The sequence below is a fragment of the Oncorhynchus mykiss genome, chromosome 21, assembly GCF_057628025.1.
Source record: "Oncorhynchus mykiss isolate SJ-2025 chromosome 21, ASM5762802v1, whole genome shotgun sequence".
Classification (NCBI taxonomy): domain Eukaryota; kingdom Metazoa; phylum Chordata; class Actinopteri; order Salmoniformes; family Salmonidae; genus Oncorhynchus; species Oncorhynchus mykiss.
In genome coordinates this window covers 44,365,001-44,388,594 of record NC_143042.1, presented here as the reverse complement: position 1 = coordinate 44,388,594, position 23,594 = coordinate 44,365,001, and the positions used below count along the sequence as shown (strand labels likewise).

General features: G+C 40.5%; 1 protein-coding gene across 7 annotated transcripts in view; it reads right to left on the bottom strand.

Moving 5' to 3' along the window:
• Positions 1-7,907: 7,907 nt before the first annotated feature.
• LOC110500629 (protein phosphatase 3 catalytic subunit alpha) overlaps positions 7,908-23,594 on the bottom strand; it is a 150,898-nt gene continuing 135,211 nt past the window's right edge. For 2 of the 7 annotated variants that reach the window (XM_021578104.3, XM_090214741.1), the window contains 5 exons: positions 22,673-22,699; positions 20,470-20,554; positions 19,083-19,180; positions 13,060-13,089; positions 7,908-9,957 (listed from right to left, as the gene is read on the bottom strand). In XM_021578104.3, the coding sequence (XP_021433779.2) occupies positions 9,767-9,957; positions 13,060-13,089; positions 19,083-19,180; positions 20,470-20,554; positions 22,673-22,699 (431 nt within the window). In that variant the 3' untranslated portion in view covers positions 7,908-9,766. The remainder of the gene's footprint in view (positions 9,958-13,059; positions 13,090-19,082; positions 19,181-20,469; positions 20,555-22,672; positions 22,700-23,594) is intronic. The other 5 variants (XM_090214739.1, XM_021578109.3, XM_090214740.1 and 2 more) reach the window with 3 other exon arrangements.

Genomic DNA, 23,594 nt, shown 5'->3' with positions numbered 1-23,594 from the left:
TGACCCGAAACATGTACAGTATCAGTTCAGAGGGTACAGTAGGATCAAGGAGTTAACCGGCTAATATTCTTAAATAGCTTATTTAGTAGAAATATAAGCTTGAAATTAGCATGGTCTAATTGACTCAACAACCAACAACATATACCTTAAGTTTATCTTAATGAACCAGAAAATCAATAGTTATTTCTGGTTGTTTATCAACGTTGCTTTGTAGTATACCCTTCAGGATGGGCTTTCAGGAAAACAGTGTTGTCTGAAACTTAACATGTTCAGCTCACCCTTGAGACACCAACATTTTCAAACATACTCATTTAAGCTAACATGTGTTACACTTATGTGAACAACGGTAATTGAAATCAATATAGTGGTCAGTCGCATCTCTCATTTGACCATTTTATTAGCTAGGACTTGGCACCAAACTCTAACGAGATGGTGAGAGGCACACCCCATCGTCTTCGTTCCAGTTTTTTTTAATGGGCAGTTATGCAGGATAAAGACAGGTCAAGGGCAGGCCGTGGTCGGTAATCCAGGCCAGAGTCAGAAAGTCAATGCAGTCAATGCGGAACATTTCAAGAACTTTGAAAGTTTCTTCAAGTGCAGTCGCAAAAACGCTATGATGAAAGTGGCTCTCATGTGGACTGCCACAGGAAAGGAAGACCCAGAGTTACCTCTGCTGCAGAGGATACGTTCATTAGAGTTACCAGCCTCACAAATTGCAGCCCAAATAAATGCTTCACAGAGTTCAAGTAAGAGACACATCTCAACATCAACTGTTCAGAGGAGACTGTGTGAATCAGGCCTTCATGGTCGAATTGCTGCAAAGAAACCCCCACTAAAGGACACCAACAAGAAGAAGAGACTTGCTTGGTCCAAGAAACGGACATTAGACCAGTCCAAATTTGAGATTTTAAGTTCCAACCACCGTAACTCTGTGAGATGCAGAGTAGGCGAACAGATGATCTCCACATGTGTAGTTCCCACCGTGAAGCATGGAGGAGGAGGTGTGATGTGTAAGGTGTAAGGGCTATTTGACCAAGAAGGAGAGTGATGGAGTGCTACATCAGATGACCTGGCCTCCACAATCACCCAACCTAAACCCGATTGAGATGGTTAGGGATGAGTCGGACCTCAGAGTGAAGGAAAAGCAGCCAACAAGTGCTCAGAATATGTGGGAACTCCTTCAAGACTGTTGGAAAAGCATTCCAGGTGAAGCTGGTTGAGAGAATACCAAGATTGTGCAAAGCTGTCATCAAGGCAAAGGGTGGCTACTTTGAAGAATCTAAAATCTAAAATATATTTTGATTTGTCTTACTATTTTTTGGTTACTATGTGATTCCATGTGTTATTTCATAGTTTTGATGTCTTCACTATTATTCTACAATGTAGAAAATAGTACAAATAAACAAAAACCCTTGAATGAGAAGGTGTGTCCAAACTTTTGACTGGTACTGTACATTTTTCCCATAACTCCAAAATACACCTAAAACAATTATTAGGTGTATTATGTAATCATATTATTATGCAAACTGTAATTGCATTGAAAATGTAATCAATTCCAATAGAAATGTAGTCAATATTGTTTGATAAATCAATTTAAGGTACTAAGTGTCAAAGTTTTGTGTCAAGTGTTACATGAAAAAAAAAAATGAAAAAAAAGGTAAATGTCAAAATGGCTGTCAAAATGTATTGCACTATAGAGATCACCTAATACTCTATTGCAACAATGCCTAATAGGCTACAGCTCAGCGTCATGACCTGTAGCAACTTAAAGCCATCAATATGATCATTTTAACTTATTATTTGACAAATACAAAGTAGGAGCAGAGACAGCACATCTCTTTGTGAAGGGATCTCATTCTTAGATGGGCAGTGAACAACGGCATGTTTCATATATTCAAATACACAAGTGATTCATTTTTTCGATGGGATTCGTGAAGTCAGCTCATTGTTGAAGAAATGCAAGAAGCGGAAGAGTGCGAAGCAGATCGAATATTATTGATGCTGTTTTCCATTCTTCTTTGTTTTCAGAAGAGTGTCACGCACGCAGATGACCTTACACTGTTTGCTTGGGAATGTAATTGTATTTGTATTGAGGGTGACATTCACTTCACTCTTATGAAGAATGCTTGTAGTGTATGTAGCCTAGCGGTTAGCGCGTTGGGCCAGTAACTGAAAGGTCGCTAGTTTGAATACCCAAGGTGAAAAATCTATCGATGTGCCCTTGAGCAAGGTACTTAACCCTAATTTAATCCAGGGGTGCTGTACTACTATCGCTGACTCTGGAAAATAACACATTTCACTGCACCTATCCGGCGTATGTGACAAAACATTTATTTATAATGCTATCCCTAAACAGGATGTTAGAACCCGCTTCCTTCCAGTGTGCATTGTGACTCACGTACTGAACACATCTGACAAGGGCCATTGGGAGGGACTCAAAATCTGGCTACAGCTTTACCTCAGACTTGTAAGTGACACTGTCAGAGCCCCACCAAAGCTCAATGTTGATTGCCTTCTTCTTGATGATATGCACATCTTACAGAGTGTGGCTTTAAAAAGCTAACATTGCTCAACATACAGTATAATTTATTGAATTAACCGAGCTTCAATCTTTTGACGAATTACTATCAATGACCATTATCATTGTTGTTACTATTATTATTATGGTCCATTGAATAACAATCTGTTTCCTGGCATGTTCTATCTAGCAATTTCTTGGATTTCTATTCCCAGAATGGCTCTTATCACGATAAGGGGAATTCAGAGAAAAGTAAAGGGACTGGCCCTATTGTAATTTTACTTTGCTCTGTGGGAATACAGCCATTGATCAAAGGTCAGAATTAGGGTGGGAATGTGTGTGTTAAGGAAATATCTAAAGCATCCCAGGCATTACACATCTTCCCAAAGGAACAGGCTTTCTCTGGGAAAAGAGTGTCACATTTCCCCACATCATTCAGTGGGGACTGGATGCATAACACTGGGTAAAGGTTGTGTATAAAGTTACTTTGTATAATACCTTCTAACGTATTCATTAAGGGCATTATATTTGCAATGAACCAAACTTATGTAACCCCTTTAATAGCAAAATAATTAAACATTCACATCCACACACACAAAGGTGTTTTGATACTCCACCTAATGTTTTCCTACTTTAATCAAAGACGTTCATAATGTGCTCCAAAGTAAACACCTTTTCTTCTTGGTGCTGCCAAGTCCTAATTTCCCGTGCACTTATTTATTACCGGTCAAGGCCACATTCCCTTGTTGAAATAACCTGTTCATTACTCACCTTAAAGTTGGCCTGCTAAGACATTGCTCTAGCCCTTTACACTCGTACTTGTGTACAGGTTGAAAATGGCAGATTTGGGCACTGATAAGTGCCTAAATTGGAGCACTGTGGCTGTACAGTAACACGCTATACATGATGTCAAACCTCTGGCTATGCGCTTCACAGCGCTGTATGGGTTTTGACTGTCAGCCGTTCTGAACTTGAGTGAAGAAAATGTTGTAAATTAACTTCTTATGGCTGGGGGCAGTATTGAGTAGCTTGGATGAATAAGGTGCCCAGAGGTGCCCCAGAGTAAACTGCCTGCTACTCAGTCCCAGAAGCTAAGATATGCATACTAGTATATTTGGATAGAAAACATTCTGAAGTTTCTAAAACTATTTGAATGATATAACAGAACTCATATGGCAGGCAAAAACCTGAGAAAAAATCCAACCAGGAAGTGGGAAATCTGAGGTTTGTAGGTTTTCAACTCATTGCCTATCGAAGATACATTCGTCATATTGCACTTCCTAAGGCTTCCACTAGATGTCAACAGTCTTTAGAACCTTGTTTGATGCTTCTACTGTGAAGGAGGGGCGAATGAGAGGGGAATGAGTCAAGAGGTCTGCCAGAGAGCCACGAGCTCAGTCTCGCGCAATAACGTGATAGTTAGCTCTGTTCCATTGCATTTGTACAGACAAAGGAATTCTCCGGTTGGAACACTATTGAAGATTTATGTTAAAAACATCCTAAAGATTGATTCTATACTTCGTTCGACATGTTTTTACAACCTGTAATATAACTTTTTGGACTTTTCGTCCGTACTTTCCGCTGGACTTGCACACGCGTCGTGAGTTTGGATTTGTTTACCAAGCGCGCTAACAAAAGGTGGTATTTGGACATAAATTATGAACTTTATCGAACAAATCAAACATTTATTGTGGAACTGGGATTCCTGGGAGTGCATTCTGATGAAGATCATCAAAGGTAAGTGAATATTTATAATGCTATTTCTGACTTCTATTGACTACACAACATGGCGGATATCTGTTTGGCTTGTTTTGGTCTCTGAGCTCTGTACTCAGATTATTGCATGGTATGCTTTTTCCGTAAAGTTTTTTTGAAATCTGACACAGCGGTTGCATTAAGGAGAAGTTTATCTAAAGTTCCATATATAACACTTGTATTTTCATCAAGATTTATGATAAGTATTTCTGTAAATTGATGTGGCTCTCTGCAAAATCACTGGATGTTTTTGGAACTACTGAACATAACGCGCCAATGTATACTGAGATTTTTGGATATAAATATTAACTTTATCGAACAAAACATGTATGTATTGTGTAACATGAAGTCCTATGCGTGTCATCTGATGAAGATCATTAAAGGTTAGTGATTAATTTATCTCTATTTCTGCTTTTTGTGACTCCTCTCTTTGGCTGGAAAAATGGCTGAGTTTTTCTGTGAATAAGCACTCACCTAACATAATTGTTTTTGGTGCTTTCGCTGTAAAGCCTATTTGAAATCGGACACTGTGGTGGGATTAACAAGAAGTGTATCTTTAATATGGTGTAAAATACTTGTATGTTTGAGGAATTTTAATTATGAGATTTCTGTTGTTTGAATTTGGCGCCCTGCACTTTCACTGGCTGTTGTCATATCGATCCCGTTAGCGGGATCTCAACCATAAGAAGTTTTAAGAGGACTCTATGTATTTTGAAAGATGAGACGTTGATGATTATAATAAATACCGCTTTGATGTCATATAAGCAGGCCAAACACCCGTGAGTCCAAATATGCACTTTTTATTAAAATGTTATTTAAATGTAACCTTTATTTGACTTTATATCCATTTCACATTTCCATATCATAATACTCATGTCATATACAGTGTCGACGTTCATGATCACTATGTTTGATGTAGTTACAAGATGACATGGCGTCATACCAATGGTTGTTCTGAACAGAATTAACCTATGTCTATTGGGAAGAACATTTGCATAGGACACGCACCTGAATGCACTCATGACTCCTTTCTTTGGTCACCAAAATGATCTGTTTCCCTGAATTGCATTGTGAAAGCCTAACACTGTACAATTTTATAACTTAGCTTGGCAATTAGAATAAGGTCTCAAATGATGCCGACCTGACCTGTGGCGTGTATTCATGGGTTCCAAGGGAAGCCAGGCTTCTCCCAAAAATGTACCAAGGAAAAAATACATACAAAATAATGGATCTTTCATCGCTCTGTGTTTCATCAATTTCCTTGAATTCGCAAGAGAAAGCATTCGAGTGAGCAAAACCGCACCCCTCTGTCTCTGTATGTGTAGGCCATCTATCTGATGCTGTCTGGTCAAAAAGAGTTTGACATTGTTGCCGCCTGTAGCATTGAATGCAAGGGAAGCCAGAGAGCAGTTGGCCTTCCTTGATAGCCAATCAGCATTGAGCTAAACTGAGTGACCTCAGCTGTGAATGGTCCTGGAGCACAAAATAAAGTAAAAGGGAAGGCAGTTTGGATTTGGCTTCAGACCAATCAGATCACAAGTCAAATGAGATTGTTGACAGAAAAAAACTTGAATTGTTGCATTTGTGTTATGTTGTTGTCCTCCGCTGGTTAGCTAGCTAGCTAAAATCATCCCTTTCCTAAATTAGCCAACAACAGAGATAGGGATTTGGACTTGTGGTTTTACTTAATTCTCGGTACTGGCCAATGATTATAACGGTGATTCTGATCCAACAACAAATTCATACATTCATTGTGCCTGAATGTTGTATTATGCTAATGTTAACTAGCTGGCCTGGCATTTAATTGCCCATGAAAGGAAGTTAGTTTAGTGAGCAAGTATTTTAGCTAGGTAGCCTAGGACAACGAAATATAAAAGTGTGTAATGTATGACAGTCATAGACTGTTTAGACAACATGAAAGAGAGGAGGATGGCATTGGCGTTCCTCTACAAGTAGGGTGAGTCAACATGCACACACGCACACACACAGAAAAATCAGTACCATGGACACCCACATCTTATTTAGATTAAAGGCGGTATAAGAGGAAGGCCCTAAAAATTGTCAAAGATTCCAGCCACCCTAGGCATAGACTGTTCTCTCTGCTACCGCACGGCAAGTGGTACCGGAGCACCAAGTCTAGGTCCAAGAGGCTTCTAAACAGCTTCTACCTCCAAGCCATAAGATTCCTGAACATCTAATCAAATGGCTACCCATACTATTTGCATTGCCCCCCCCCACCTCTTCTACGCTGCTGCTACTCTCTGTTATTATCTATGCATAGTCAGTTTAATAACTCTACCTACATGTACATATTACCTCATTTACCTTGACTAACCGGTGCCCCCGCACATTGACTCTGTACCGGTAACCCCTGTATATAGCCTCACTATTGTTATTTTACTGCTGCTATTGAATTATTTCTTACTTTTATTTCTTACTTTTTTTTAGGTATTTTCTTAAAACTGCATTGATTGGGATAAATAGTTTTTGTTATATTTTATACCGAACAAAAATATAAACGGAACTTGCAACAATTTCAATGATTTGACTGAGTTACAGTTCATATAAGGAAATCAGTCAATAGAAATGAATAAATTAAGCCCTAATCTATGGATTTCACATGACTGGGCAGAGGCGCTGTCACGGGTGGGCCTGGGAGGGCATAGGCCCACCCACTGGGGAACCAAGTTCAGCAAATCAGAGTTTTCCCCACAAAAGGGCTTTGTTACAGACATAAATACTCCTCAGTTGTCTGGGTGGCTGATGAAGAAGCCAGATGTGGTGGTCCTGGGCTGGCATGGTAGCACGTGGTCTGTGGTTGTGAGGCTGGTTGGATGTACTGCCAAAGTCACTAAAACAATGTTGGAGGTGGCTTATGGTAGAGAAATTAACATTAAATTATCTCGCAACAGCTCAGGTGGACATTCCTGCAGTCAGCATCCCAATTGCACACTCCCTCAAAACATGAGACATCTGTGGCATTGTGTTGTGTGCAATAACTGCACATTTTAGAGTGGTCATTTATTGTCCCCAGCACAAGGTGCACCTGTGTAATGATCCTGCTGTTTAATCAGATTCTTTATAGGTGGATGGGGGGTGGGGTGCAGGGTTGTGTTAAAAACAAAACTACAAGCGTGATTGCTTTACTACCTCAACGGCACAGCTAGGAGAGCTCAAAAAAGCACCTTATAGTTAACTCTTCTTGGAGTCATAAAAGTGCATTGGAATTACTTAGGAACTGTTCACACTTTTAGTTAGTCCTCTCTCTCAAACCCTTGTAATTTTTGTCTTATGTTGCACCTACCCCACATTTTTCAGGAATATTCTTATTTTGTTACTAAATGTATCCAGAGTATTTTAAGATTTTGTTATCAACGAACTCGGCGAAAAGTATCGTAAATGTAAAATGCACATAAGATCAACAATGTAATGTTTGGATTCAGTCTTGTGAACTGTTGTGTCCTCACCTTTTGAAGAGAGATACATACTTGTTGGGAAACAGCGGTGAAATCCAATTTATGAAATAAACATTATGATATAAATAATAATTTATGAAGAGCTCATTATGAATGTTTTGGCGAATGCTGTGTCATCACTCACAGTCATCAGGCAAAAATATCCAGAAGAGTAAATATTTAGAATGCAATACATTTTTATTTAATATGTTTACATTGATTTTCAGTTCGCAGACTTGAAATCTGAGAAGAGGAAATTCTGGCTATATCACACACCAAAAAACTGTTTCGTTAAGTTGAAATTCATGCACATTTTTTATTGAACAGTAATATAAAATACTTTTTCATAGTTGCGTGTGCATGCTTCATCTGCCAACTGTTTCAAAGTTAAATTACAAAAGCAAAGCTTCATGTCATGTAGTGAAATACTTGGGCATATATATATATATATATATATTTTTTTTTTTTAAAGGTCATGGAGTTTTTTGTTTTATTGATATACAAAGCAGAGTTCCAAATAATAACAATAATCCTAATAATCAAATGACACTTTCTGTGGCACGTGTACAAAACAGAACGACTGTCTTAACCGTTATATGACATTAACAGCTATCATGCATTTTGAGTTCCACATGTAACCACAAACCTCACAAGAATGGTCAAACATACTAAATTTGACTGTGTGCACTTACAAGCGCATGTTAAAAATATGATCCCTCCTCCATGTCAGATAATCAAATGCATGAATTTTAAAAGAAGTTGAGGGAAAAAGCATTATCATGATGGAATTTAATGAATGCCAGTATATGTCCACTAAACGCACTACATTTCAAAACAGGCCCCGGCAGCCAAGGTATTCAATTCATTTATCAATTTCCTTTGTTTGAGTTTATAAAACATGCATAGGCAGACACTTTCAGTTTGTCTTTTTTTTTTACACAATATCGGTTCTTTACGCTTACTTTGTTCGCAATACTTTAAAAAGAGAAATTAACATTCACAGAATTCCAGCAAGACACAATAAAAACTCTATCCCCAAAAACATTTTTTTTATATTTGCAAATTATAGATAAATGTAAATTCCAGTTGTGAAATTTCCCCAAAAATAGGTAATAATTAGCCATTATACAGAAATCCGGGTCAAAAGCACACACCAAATGAACCTGGGGTAAGCATAATCTGTACAAAACCATAAAACTTAAAAATGTTTGGCATTTCAACAAGGTTGCAACATTATTTTTAAGACTGCCTAATTTATCTGAGAGCTATTTTATAAGAGTAGCAAAAAAAGTTATCAATAAATATTCTTTACTTAGTTTGTACACCCTTATGTTAAAAACATTTTTTTAATGTTCTGTCCTTTTTAGTGCTGTATTTTGTAAACGTACAATAGTTAGTAAGAAGTTACACAACATTTTCATATCCAGTAGAGCAGGGCTCTCCAACCCTGTTCCTGGAGAGCTACAGTCCTGTTGATTTTTACTCAAACCCTAATCTAGCGCACCTGATTCTAATAATTAGCTGGTTGATGAGCTGAATCAGGTGAGATACAACTGGGGTTGTAGTGAAAACCTAGAGGAGGGTAATTCTCCAGGAACAGGGTTGGAGAGCCCTGCAGTAAAATGAGTGAGGGGCTTTCATAAAACATCTCCTTTAGGATCTCTTTCTCTTGGTCTCTCAGTCTGTCTCTCTCGTACTGAAGTACAGAATCAAGCACGTCATCACCAGCTTCGAGGAGGCCAAGGGCCCAAAAGAGTGAACAATGCGAAAAACTTTGTCGTTTCTACAAGTTATTTTTTTTAAAGGCATACCCAAAGACTACAGTCTCTCCTGCGGTTGTTGTACTGTAAGCGCCACTTCCTGTGAGCACCACTTCCTGTAAGCGCATTCCTGATCTCGTCCCTCCCTTTTCTCCTCCACCCTGCTCTCTCCTCTATTCCGCCCTGTGGCAGACTGCGACGAGGAGGATGGTGGTATAACACCCCACCCTGGTCGCCACAGGCTGCCACCACCACCCGCTGCGGTGGAGTGTGCCCCTTCACTGGATGTTGCTGCTGTCCTTGGCGTCCGTGCCATTGGTCTCCGAGGACAGAGCCTTGTTAAGGGAGTTGAGGCTGGCGTCGGAGGGGACGCCGTCCCGCCTCGGGGGCATCCGCTCGTTGATGCGGTCCAGGCCCTTGGCCTCCTCAAAGCTGGTGATTTTGTGCTGTGGCGAGAAGCCCTTGATGGCTGGAGGATGGAGAGAGGGAGTGGGGGATGAGGGGAAAATTGATGGAGGGGTGATTTAGAGGTAGAGAACACGTAAAATATGAGGTTAGTTATTTCTGGTTCACATGCCGAAACACAGACACATCAATGTTTTGTTCAGCGTCAAGAATTTAACTTGTGAATCAAGTTATGTGATGACAGAATAACGAATGAAAATCTGTTTCTGAATTGGTTGGTTATATAAACCATTGCACTGAATGGAAAAGTCACTTGATGGTTCGTAGCTGAGCAGAGGTCTAGTGGGTCAACCGACAGAAACCACACCATTTTAACATTATAAATAGTTATTTGTGGGAAAAAATCTAATAAAATAAAAATCGATACTGAGTGTGTGTACACTGAATATACCAAACATTAGGAACACCTTCCTAATATTGAGTTGCACCTCCCCCTCCCTTTTACTCTTAGAACAGCCTAAATTCACCGGGGCATGGACTCTACAAGGTGTCGAAAGCATTCCACAGGGATGCTGGCCCATGTTGAAATCTCACTTAAATCTTTTGACTTGCTCATTCACCCTCTGAATTACACACATACACAATCCATTGTTTCAAGGCTTAAATATCCTTCTTTAACCTGTCTCCTCGCCTTCATCTACACTGATTTGAAGTGGATTCAACAAGTGACATCCGTAAGGGATCATAGCTTTCACCTGAATTCACCTGGTCAGTCTATGTCTATATAGAGCAGGTGTTCTTAATGTTTTGTACACTCAGTGTAAATCTAATACAAGTCTAACTTCTTTCTGCTGGGAAATGTAACTTAGGTTAATCAATTATATTTTACTTTCACATACAATGTCTAGGTGCAGTTAAATGTGTTGTTTTACAGGGTCGGCCACCGTATTTACGGCAGCAAATGAGGGTTAAGTGCCTTGCTCAAGGGCACATCAGCGGATTGTTCACCTTGTTGGCTCAGGTATTCAAACCAGCAACCTTTCGGTTACTGGCCCAATGCTCTAACCACTAGGCTACCTGCTGCCCTTGTAAATGATGAATAACATATCCTATGTAGTTCATTCTGCCTTTTGAAGACAGCAGTATGAACAATCAATCAATATGAACAATTCATTTGAATAAAATTACAACACAATACCAACACCAATTACCATAATATATCAATTATATAACCCGATTGACAAAAGGAACACATCATCTGACTGAACTATAGGTGAGTGTCTGGTGCTGGAGGACAATAGGTGCCATTGCCTGTCAATCAAGGACAGATTTACAAAAAGTAAAAAACACTACTGATAAATCACATAATTGACTCAAACAGACAAGTGTGTAAGTCAATTATGAGATGGAATTAAGCATTTTGACAATGACATGGGGAAAATAAATGTGCAACTTTTCAATGTGAACGTGAATGTAGTGTAATGCGGAAGGAAATAGTGTAAAACAGTAAAAACAACAATGTTGCAGCTGATGCTCTCTCTTAAAATAAACCTAAAGATAACGGAGTGCATATTGAATAAGGGCACGAATAAAACACCTGAGGATCCCCAGGACCAGACATCCCCACCACTGTACTATACAAACAAAACAAAAGGAAATGGAAAATAGAGAGTGGGGCCCACTAGACTGAAACATACAGTATACCACAAAAAGACTACGCTCACATACATAGACACCAGAGGAGGCTGGTGGAAGGAGCTATAGGAGGACGGGCTCATTGTAATGTCTGGAATGGAATCAATGGAATGGTACTAAACACATGAAACACATGGTAACGACGTGTTTGACTCCGTTCCATTGATACCATTCCAACCGTTACAATGAGCCCGTCGTCCTATAGCTCCTCCCACCAGCCTTCTCTGATAGACACTACTACAGAGGTACTTGGTGCTAATCACTTGTTAAGCCTGCTCAGAACATGCAGCAAATTACAAATAAGGGACAAGGGGGGTATAGTGGTTGTGGGCAGCTACATTTTCAAGAGATCCTTTTTTTGGATCAGGGGGCACCATTTTGGAGGAATTACCCATATTATGGAATTATGGGTGTAGAGAGAGGGGGCTGATGGGACTTGTAGTTGTGTTGCTGCATAGCACAGGTCAGTCACAGGTTATTAGCAGCTCAACAAAGAGAACAAGACACAGAGGAACCACAAGAAAAAAGAGGCAAAAAGAGTCTTGGGACTGATGCACGTAATCCTCTAGGGGGTGCTCAAGAGGAGTCGCTGAACAATTCCAACGTAAATAGCAGCTAGCCAACAAACCGCTATTTACTGCGTAGTTGAGGTTGTTCTTTGTTGCGTGGGTTTGTTTGACAATTTGCTTCTGGAGTTAAAGTCCAATTTGGCTTTCAAAGCTTCTGTTGGAAAAGCACATTTTGTTCCGATTTGTTTCTATCGAACGTACTGTATATTAGTGAAAAAACAAAGCACAACTGCATGTTGTTTCAAAGGGGAAAATCGAATGGCAAGACTGAGTCGGTGGGTGAGTGGGTGCAATGGCATGGGGTGTGAAGATGCTGGTGTGCCATAATATCCTTGGTTGGTGTTTTTTTTTAATAGAAACTTATGATTGGGCACTATTTAGTGGAGGGGACCAAGACTCAGTTCAGTCCGTAGCGCGGAAGATCTGCGTTTTAGCGCGGTTTAAAATTCATAGGTCATTTCCAATAGAGCAGACACATGCAGCATTTACCGTGAATGCAGTCTCGGCGAACATGATAGCATTGCCTTTAAATGTCAATCACGCTACAACACAGATCTTCTACGCTACAGATTGAATCCAGCCCTAAACTAAAAACTTTGTGAGAGGGAGGGATGGGAAGGGGGGCTACTGTATATCCTAGCAGGTTTAAAGAAAAGTCATGCACTTAATGTCTCACCACCTGACTGATATGAACTTTGTTCCCCTTTAAAACAAATGTCGCTTTTTTGTACTCCCCCGTATATTCATTTGTAATTTTTTTGGTTTGGTTTTGGTAAATTATTGTGTCACAATTTGTTAGACCAAACACCCAACACACTCTGTAACAAGCTACGGCAAAGAGGATGAAAACTCCCATGTCTATTGCGATAAGAAGCAACAGAGAGGGCTGCCGGCCTATTTACCTTCATCGGCCTCAATAGCCTCAATAGTAGCTGAAGAGAAGAAGACGGGGGTTGCAAAACGAATGAGAAGGAAGGTGAGCAGCGAGGAATTCATTTGGTTTTCCCAACCGGTCAATGAGCAGCAAAAAGAGAGAGCCAATGCAAAGACAACAATGTTAAAAAAAACTCTCCGTGTTTTTGGGACAGAGGCAACACATGGATGGAAGCAAAAACAGGGGAGGAGGAGGAGGAGGAGGGACTAGGCGGGTGTGTTAAGACGGACAAAGGAGGAAGGGGGCAGGAAATAAGAAAGGGGATAGACGGAATGGAGCCAGTCAAATACCCATTGTAGACAAATGTGTGGTGTGCTGGTATTTTGAGCTTTGTAAAAAACGTCACCCGTGTTTGACAAAGGGACAAGAAGCGGTGCTGGACGAATATAGACAATGGACGTCTGGAAGGGGGACACCGTGACAAGTAGGACTGGAGTGGGTTACAATAGTGATAATCAAAGGGGAACAGTGGATGTCTGACGTATCTTCACTCAACAAACTACACAATTGGACGGGGGTGACATGACGGGTGTTGGGGTTGGGGTACAGTACATAAGGACGTGTGAGTGAAAACAGAGACAACTCTGCCAAAGTCAAGAATGCGGCTGCAACTGAACAACCGAGACCAAGTAAAAGAAAATAAAAAGGTGAAGAACTCTTCAAATGTTGTCGGAAACAGCTATCTAGAACTGTAGCGCCGCCACGTCTTCTGATATGAACCGTCAAAAGAGCAGACGCCAATGATGCATTTTAAAATTTGCAGGACTTTGATACACTTACCACTTACCGTACAAATCCTTCTGTTTTATAGCAATACTTATCACCAGAAATACAGAAATGACTCTGTAGTCAGGTGGTGCACAAACAGACAAATAAATGGGTACGAGTTGCATTGCAAATAAACAAATACTCAGCGGCTACAGCTCTACACTTGAACAGGTGTGTGTTGCTATTGAGTTATAACACAGTACATAATACACAGGAGAGACGTACACACACAGGTAAGTTATAAGGAGGTCCAAATGAAATCAAGTGGTTGATGGATTGCACAACATTGCAGTAGAAGCACATTGCAGACTGTCTGAACAATAGGAGCCTATGGTGAGCTGTGATTCTACCAATGCCGCGACAGAAAATCTCTCGAACGTCACTCTGCCTCCCAAAATGGCTCCTCTTCGCTGCTGCCTTTCCATTGGATGGCTTTGGCCCATCGTTGCCTCACTGGTAATTACATGGTTGCTCCTATGCAGTCCGAATCAACAATAGCGGTATATGCATCGGTGTGTGCGTGTGTTTGAGATAGAAATATAGACTACTGGTTAGAGGGCAAACATGTAGAATTTCTGTGGTCAACTTCAGGAAAAGTGAACCCAGAAATAGTGAACCCAGAAATAGAGTGTCAGATGAGAGCAGTGAAGGTTAGAAAACAATACTCTGTAGGCCTACAGTGATTCCTCTTTTAAAAGTTGCTAGCTTACGCCGTGGGACTTAGAGGTGATTTGTGGTTTAGTACGGTACCCTGCGTCACCACTTCATTGCACCAGACCAGCACAAGGGGGAGTTAGAGCACTGATTATGTTTTTGGGTCCTACTGTGTCTCTAACTAACGATGAATGGGGGACATAAACCTAAATAGAAACTGATAATTGTGCACGACTTCAGTATTACTTACTAAAACTGTTGCTACACTAAGGTTTTTATTATTTTATTTTGTTAGGATTATTTTGCTCTTACTGTAGTACTGTAGGCCACTCCTGACCGGTCACATTGTACAGCGCCTGAGTGGTGCAACGGTCTGAGACACTGCATACTGTAGCAGTGCAAGCTGTGTTGTTACAGGTTCAAAACATGTGCCGGGCTCAACTGGGAGACCCATGAGATGACTGTAGGTTTTTGGTTTTTCTCCCTCTAAAAACAGAAATAAATCATTCTAAATAACAAACTGGCTTTATTTACAAATTAGTAACAATGTCTCACCCCATGCTCGTTTTACGTTATTTGAAAATGAAATAATCTCCAAAATATTTAAGGGGCATTGCACTAATAATGGCGCTGACTTGGGAAACGTTCCCACTGTTCTGTTCTTAGTACCAGTCTGCATGTTCTAACTAATAATGGCGCTGACTTGGGAAACATTCCCGCGGTCCTGTTCTTAGTACCAGTCTGCATGTTCTAACTAATAATGGCATCTTTATGCTTTCATTAATAAAATAATGAAAAAAAATACTCTTTCAAAATGCCAATGTTTATTTAGTTATGGATCCATAACGAATTACTATGGGAATAAATATCACTGAATTATAGAAATGTCATCCAATCCTCGGAGAATCACGTTATATTTTTCAACATACTGTAGGCCTACCGTAGTCTTATTTATTTAAAGAGCATATTGAAGTTAGAAGCAAAAGCCTACAACTAATTTAGCACCGTTTCACACAGCTCAGAGAAGCATGGGGACTGGTCTTGATAAATCAATGAGATTTTTATTTTCACCTAATCTCCGTTTGGGTATTGGTTAGACTTGAATAAAAAAATGAGGGTGCAGAAATGTTATGCTCTTAATGTAAACCTTATTTAACTAGGGAAGTCAGTTAAGAACAAATTCTTATTTACAAGGACAGTCTACTCCTTCCTCCCCGTCGAGGAATTGAACCCCGGTCTCGCACGTGCCCTGCCTGCACGACATGGGGATTCTGTAGCTAAATAGCCCAGTACTGTACTGCCGACTGTCAAGTTGTCCAGCGCCATATTTTCCGTTCCATCCTAATGGAAACCCAGAGAGTTTTTCGTTTTCCTTGGAATAGAAACACCATAATATTAATCAAATGAATTAAGCAAGTACCAATCAAAAGGTTAGACACACCTACTCGTTCCAGGTATTTTCTTTATTTTTACTATTTTCTACATTGTAGAATAATAGTGAAGACATCACAGCTATGAAATAACACATACGGAATCAGTTAAGAACAAATTCTTATTTACAAGTACAGCCTACTCCTTCCTCCCTGTCGGGGAATTGAACCCCGCTCTCTAGTACAGCCATTATTGAAGGTACTTGAAGTCACCGAGAAAGTCTGGACATGGCCTGCTCTCCCTTATGTAAGGAATTAAGCACTTTCCCATTTACTACATTATGTATGGCTGGCTATGTTTACTTGTCAGACTGCACAGTAGCCTAATAAACAAATGTAGGTGGCTTATATCTTCAAAATGCTTTAAATGCTTTATTAAAGCATACACTGTGCAGTACTGTATTTCTTCATCAGCATCTTTATGCTTTCGTTAATAAAATAATGATAAAAATATGCAGATGTTGATTTAGTTATGGATCCATAACGAATTACTATGGGAATAAATATCAAGGAATTACAGAAATATTGGAACAAAATTGTCAAATGAAGGCAAATACTCTTTTAAACACACATGGTCACGATGTACAGCGTCATTATGGCTATTAGCAGGGCTATATTCTGGCCTTTATAAATATTATTTTGGCCTTTAGTCAGATTACAATCACTCACTGTTGTTTTTTAAAAACAAAATAATCTCCAAAATATCTTTGTACATAGCCTTCCCGCTGTGAACGTCTATGTGAACGTCTATTGGAGAAATGAAAATGCTCAATTATATTATATAATTATATGTATTGACTGAATGTAAGCATGTGATGTCTGCTAAATAATCAAGTTAGGTTTCTCCAGAAATAAATTATTATTATTATTATTTTTTATTTTATTTTATTTTTTGTTGTTGTAATTTTACAACATTTTCTCCCCAATTTCATGGTATCCAATTGTTGTAGTAGCTACTATCTTGTCTCATCGCTACAACTCCCGTACGGGCTCGGGAGAGACGAAGGTTGAAAGTCATGCGTCCTCCGATACACAACCCAACCAAGCCGCACTGCTTCTTAACACATCGCGCATCCAACCCGGAAGCCAGCCGCACCAATGTGTCAGAGGAAACACCGTGCACCTGGCAACCTTGGTTAGCGCGCACTGCGCCCAGCCCGCCACAGGAGTCGCTGGTGCGCGATGAGACAAGGACATCCCTACCGACCAAGCCCTCCCTAACCCGGACGACGCTAGGCCAATTGTGCGTCGCCCCACGGACCTCCCGGTCGCTACTGGGCGCGAACCCAGGGACTCTGATGACTCTTTATTCACAAATTAGTGAGAATGGCTCACCCAATGTTCAATAATTGCCTTTTTCCTCGCTCACTCTATGTTAAATAAAACACGATCTCCAAAATATCAATACTTTTTAAACAAAGCAATTATTATTATTATTAATGAATTTAGAATTATATAAAAGCCCCTTAGGTATTCTCACAGATCCTAATGGAAAATGCCCCTTAGATATTTAATTTAGAATCTTCCAATCCTCTAAATGTAATTATTGGCGGAAAGTCACTTCATTGAAAAAAATATTTTTAGATATAATGTAGGCCTACCATAGGCAAAATGAGTATTGGTTACACTACAATTAGGGTGTGGAAATGTTATGCCCCTTACATATTAATTTAGATTTCTCCAATCCTCTTATGCTGTAGCCTACTCCCGACCGTCACGTTGTACAGCTCAATATTTCCCATTCTATCCTAACGGAAACCCTGAGTGTTTAGTTTTTAGTTTATCTCGGAATGGAAACATCATGATAGTAATCCAATGAATTAAGCCAAATTTCTTACAATCAATCCCATGTACTATGTTATTACAACAAAGGTTTTAAATTCTCTAGTAATGTCAATATGGGAGATTTTCAAATTTGCCCTCTGGTGGTCAAACTAGCATTAATGTAAAAAATGGCTGACAATTAAATAACGTGCCATAGAATGCTGCAGCAGCCCGCAAGGTGTGCTGCAGTATGACACAACATTTAAAGGAGGAACCACTGTACATACTAAAACAACTGACAGAAAAACTGACAGAGGAGACAAACTGACCAAGAGAGCCTGAAGAGAGGAGAGTGAAGTTGTTTGGATTTCTGCCTTGTTTGTGGATGACAAGGTGGACAATATTGATCCCCTTACATCCACAGTTGTTTATGTCAATTCCAATTAATCTGAATCGTAGTCGATCCTTAGCCTCCCTGACTTCTTAAAAATGACTTACAATTTGTAAAATCAAGGTCCACGTTTTGGTTCTATAGAACATAAATAGAAATTCTAAATTGGCTATGTTGTAGCCCGATTCAGTGGGTAGATTATTCAATTCGACTCATCATCTTTGGAAGAAATGTCTTCCCTGTGGAAAAGCATATTTTAATGCTAGTCTGTCACGTAAAGGAGATCGATCGATCGTCAGACTGGTTTTGGGAGTGTTTGGAATTCAACATGGGAGGGTGAATTCTACAATATTCTCACAAAACACTGCTGACAGAATACTTGCACAACAGATTATACCTGTGGTTTCTAGGGAGAGACGAGAAAGAAGAAAACACAGACAATATTTGAGATATAACCAGTAGATTGCAGAGAGAAAGGTGTGGGGGGGGGGGGGGGGGGGGGGGGGGGGGGTAAGGAAAGCAAGACAGCATTAGAAGAGACAATGGGGACACAGAGGGTCAACTTCTAACATTTAATATCTGTATTATCTAAAGCCACTCCAAGGGGTGCACATTTTGGTTTTTGCCCTAGCACTACACAGCTGATTCAAATAAAGCTTTATGATGAGTTGATTATTTAATCAGCTGTTTAGTACTAGGGTAAATAACAAGATGTGCACCGCTTGGGGTCCCCAGGACTGAGTTTGAGGAAACGCTGACCCACAGGTAGTTACATAGTATTTACCACTGCTGCAACTGTGTTCTGTGACATAAAAGTCATATAAAATATAGCAGGCTTAATTCTAGACACCCCCCCCACCCAAAAGGCTCAATAAGTTTCAGGTGTTTAAAGTAGATGTACTGCTAATAAAATCTTATGTATAACAGTGTGAGGGGTGTTGTGGGCTGGACATGGAGGTCCAGGGCGTGTGTTGTGGGGTTTACCATTCTGGAGCTTCTCCTTGCCCCCGGACAGCACTCCACTGGGCAGCATGCCGGTGGGGGTCAGCCCCTTCAGTGTCAACACACTTTCACTCTCCTCCCTGCAGGGACAACAAACAAACAAATGACAAAAAGTTCAGATAGAAATATAGCCCCTAGAACATGTCGGCCTTATAGCAAGCTCATTCCTGCATGTGAAAAACACATTAAGCAACGTTCAGATGGAAATATAGCATGCAGAACTGATGCGTTCATGTGAAATAGTGTTTCTCAAGTCTCACGTACTCCCAACATCACACATTGTGGTTCTAGCCAGTGGAGGCTGCTGAGGGGAGGACGGCTCATAATAATGGCTGGAACGGATTTAATGGAATGGCATCAAACACATGGAACAATGGTATTTGATACCATTCCACCTATTCCGTCCCAACCATTACCATGAGCCCGTTCTCCCCAATTAAGGTGCCACCAATGTCCTGTGTTCCTAGACCTATACTAGCACACATGATTCAACAAATTTATCTGATTTCTCAATGTTTATGAAAGTTACTGCTCCTATTGCTCCCCAATTGGTAGTTATAGTCTTGTCCCATCGCTGCAACTCCCGTACGGACTCTGGAGATGCGAAGGTCGAGAGCCGTGCGTCCTCCAAAACACAACCCAACCAAGCCGCACTGCTTCTTGACACAATGCCCACATAACCCGGAAGCCAGTCGCACCAATTATGTTGGAGGAAACACTGTACACCTGGCGACCGTGTCATCCTTGACATCCTTGCCAGCCGAACCCTCCCCTAACCCGGACGACGCTGGGCCAATTGTGCGCCGCCCCAGTCGCGGTTGGCTGTGACAGAGCCTGGACTCGAACCCAGAATCTCTAGTGGCAGAGCTACTGTCCCATACAATAATCTGTATTCTTAAGTCTTTGTTCTTATAAAAATGTACACAAGACAAATAAATTGCATACCCCACTGCAGTTCACTGGTGACTCCCCCCCCCCCCAGGGGTCACGGCACCGACTTTGAATACCCCTGAGTAAGTTATACTGTATAAATAAGCCTTTGTTAAAAGCTTTTCATTGCAGCCTTATTCTCAGCTGTGAGTTTCCCACTGGGCACACACTGGTTGAATCAACGTTGTTTCCATGTCATTTCAATGAAATGTTGGTGAACCAACGTGGAATAGACGTTGAATTGACGTCTGTGCCCAGTGGGTTGTTATTAAGACCTGTTTATGTAGACATTGTTTATGTAAAACGGCATTCCTGTAATGTACAATGTACAATGACTTCTGCCTAGGATCATGTAACTGGGCACATATGATAAAATACATAAACATTGGTATAATGGAAATGCACACCCAGACTTACAGCGATGATTCCTAATAAATACCTTAGGACAGAGAATACCCTCGCCATCTTGCCAATGGCACGGATCTTGTTCCTGATGACCTCCTTGCGTGCAGAGGCTGTGGCACCTATAACACACGCACGCACGCAGTTCTCAGGGTCAGACAGGCAGGCTGTTTCAAACCATCACAACATGTCTGCTTATCTGGGTAAGGCATTTTCTTTAAGGTGTGCTCATTACCAGACATGAGCTAGTAAAACTTAACACTAAGTTGTGTTTTGTGTGTCTAAGTAGAGAACATGTTTGAGTGACTACCACTGATACAAAGGAATCGTTTCCTAAATGTTTAGTTGACATTTATTTGACACTTGAATAATTTAGCAAATGTTTTTTGCACAGGAGTGTCATATCACATCAAAATACACTATGTAGTATTGAAGTTCAAAGTAAAACCAACCCGAACCAGGACTTTGAATCTCACTCCACCACTGCGATTCCCTGGTTATGTCTTAGTATGAAAGGCATTCTGAGAAAGAGGTGAAGCTTGGTGTTCGATGCATCAGCACCAATAAATAGCCTGTCTAGAGGGACCCTGTAGGCACCAATCGATAAAGTACTCCCTCAAACACTCTGCCTGGCCTAATCAGACATTGAAAAGCACTGCAGATGACCTGCTATCAATTCCCTTTGCTTTGTGAGGCCCGTGTTATATAATGGTTCTGAACGTACAAGGTGTAAACAATCTAAAACTGTCATCTTACATGGTCGTGTTCAGTTGGCACGGACTGGAAGAAAACATTTCAACAGAGATAAATGGGGAGGTACTATTTGAAAGAAACGCTTGTTTTAATTTTCTGTTGCAAAAAGTGTTTCTACGGTGTGCCCTAATGAACATGACCCATGTTTCTATTTCTGCTTGGAGAAGAAGAATATAGCTTGGTAAAGAATATAGCCTGGTGAAGAATATAGCCTGGTAAAGAATATAGCCTGGTAAAGAATATAGCCTGGTGAAGAATATAGCCTGGTGAAGAATATAGCCTGGTGAAGAATATAGCCTGGTGAAGAATATAGCCTGGTGAAGAATATAGCCTGGTCAAGAATATAGCCTGGTCTAGAATATAGCCTGGTCTAGAATATAGCCTGGTCTAGAATATAACCTGGTCTAGAATATAACCTGGTCTAGAATATAGCCTGATGAAAAATATAGCCTGGTGAAAACTATAGCCTGGTCTAGAATATAGCCTGGTCTAGAATATAGCCTGGTCTAAGAGCTTGTATGTTGTGACAGGATGACTTGTGTTTGACACTAGGACCCTTTTGTGACCCAGCTTGGAAAGTGGTAGTGAGGTGGAGTGTGAGAGACGGAAATGAATACAAGTGCTTAGAAATATATGGAGAGAGAATAATGAGTATGCAGATAACAGTGAGAGACTCTAGTGGAGTGTGTTCCCTTGGTCGGACAACTAGGGACAGTACTGAGTATCCCATCTTCTCACATTGAGCTACAGCTAGCTGGACTTTTGGGCATTCTACACAGGAAAGAGGTGAAGCATATCGAGGACTGACTACCCTGCACTGTTTCTATTGAAGCTATAGGCTAACGCTAATTCACTCAAGTGCAGATAACCATCCTGCAGGTTCGCTGAAAATGTTTAAGCTATGTTTAAGTTACCAGTATTGAAGCCAACACACCGTGCAAGCTGTTCACCACTCAAAACTATACCAGTCTGTTAAAATACTGTGTAACACTTTATTTGGATAGTCCATCTGTAGATGCTCTATAGACTATCAATAGCATTTACACTAACTATCTACTAACCCTAACCTTAACCCTTATCCTAACACTAAACTTAACCCTAACCCATATTCTAACCATAACCGTAACCCTAGCAAGCAGTTGCTTATCAACAGATAGTTTGTTAATATTATAACCATCGGTGGACCATCAATAGATGGAACATTTGGACTATCCAAAAAGTGACCCAATACTGTATAGTGTCAACATTCTGAGTGAACCTACAGTTGACCTTTACCTGCAATTGATTGAATATTGGTGCATGTCTACATTCTATATTTTTATAGATTGATTATATATTCTATTTTTACTGATAAATATCAATAACCAAACTGAGCATAAATGTTACAACACATTTACGTCTTGGGTTAGTTAATTGGCTCCCAAAATGCATGTGCAAGAGCAAGCACCAGCACAAAGGTATATTGGCGGTAGAGCTGAGGGTTGTACCTTTCTTGGGGACATATATTAGGTGTCCTTCTCAAGAACACCCCCAGAAGAGAACAGAAAAGACAAGAGAGATCAGTGAATGGCAGAAGAATGACAGAGGAAGCCAAGGAGGAGGAAGAGGAGGTGGAGAGGAAAGAGAGAAAAGGCAAACACACACCTATCAAGCATAAAGAAACGCAATGGCTTAAAACAAAACTCTGAAAAACAGAAAAGAAGAGAGACAAATTAGATGAGGTAACCACGGAAATAATGAAATGACACAGCATCGGCGAGGGGGAGAGACGTGAGAGAGAGACCTAGATGAGAGAAGAGAAACAAATAAATAACGCAAAGAATAGGAACATCAACAAAATGAATATTAAGCTACTGAAGAAAGACAGTGAAGGAAAGAAAACTAGGAAATGATGAGATGTTAGTCACCAAGGCTTTGAGTGACTAAGAAGTGTCTGTCAGCTATCAACGTTAGGGTCAAGGGTTCGAATCCTTCTCCTATAACACACCACTTCCTGCCATACAGGAACAGGATATGACCTATGTTCACTGCTTTATGTTCACTACATACTTCAGTCTGAGACTGCCATCATTCAAGTCATTTGTAGTGACGTCAAAATGAGGGGTGTTGTTCAAATCAAAGTCATCAGCGATTGGATTATCTCTAACAAATCAGAGTATCAAAGCCAATGACACATTTTCAAAACGCCGCTTTACCCACATGTGTTCTGGCTCTCGCCCAACCCATCGGTTTCTCTGACCAATCAGAATGGTCAGAATGTGTCTGTGTTCTTGAAATCTTCGGGGAGGTACTTAGGTTGGTGTGGTGCAGCGTTTGGCCGGAGCAGGAAGTTTTGGCAGTCAGGCAAACCAGTGTTAGAGTCAAGGGTTAGAAGCCATTTTCTATAACACGCCACTTCCTGCCATACAG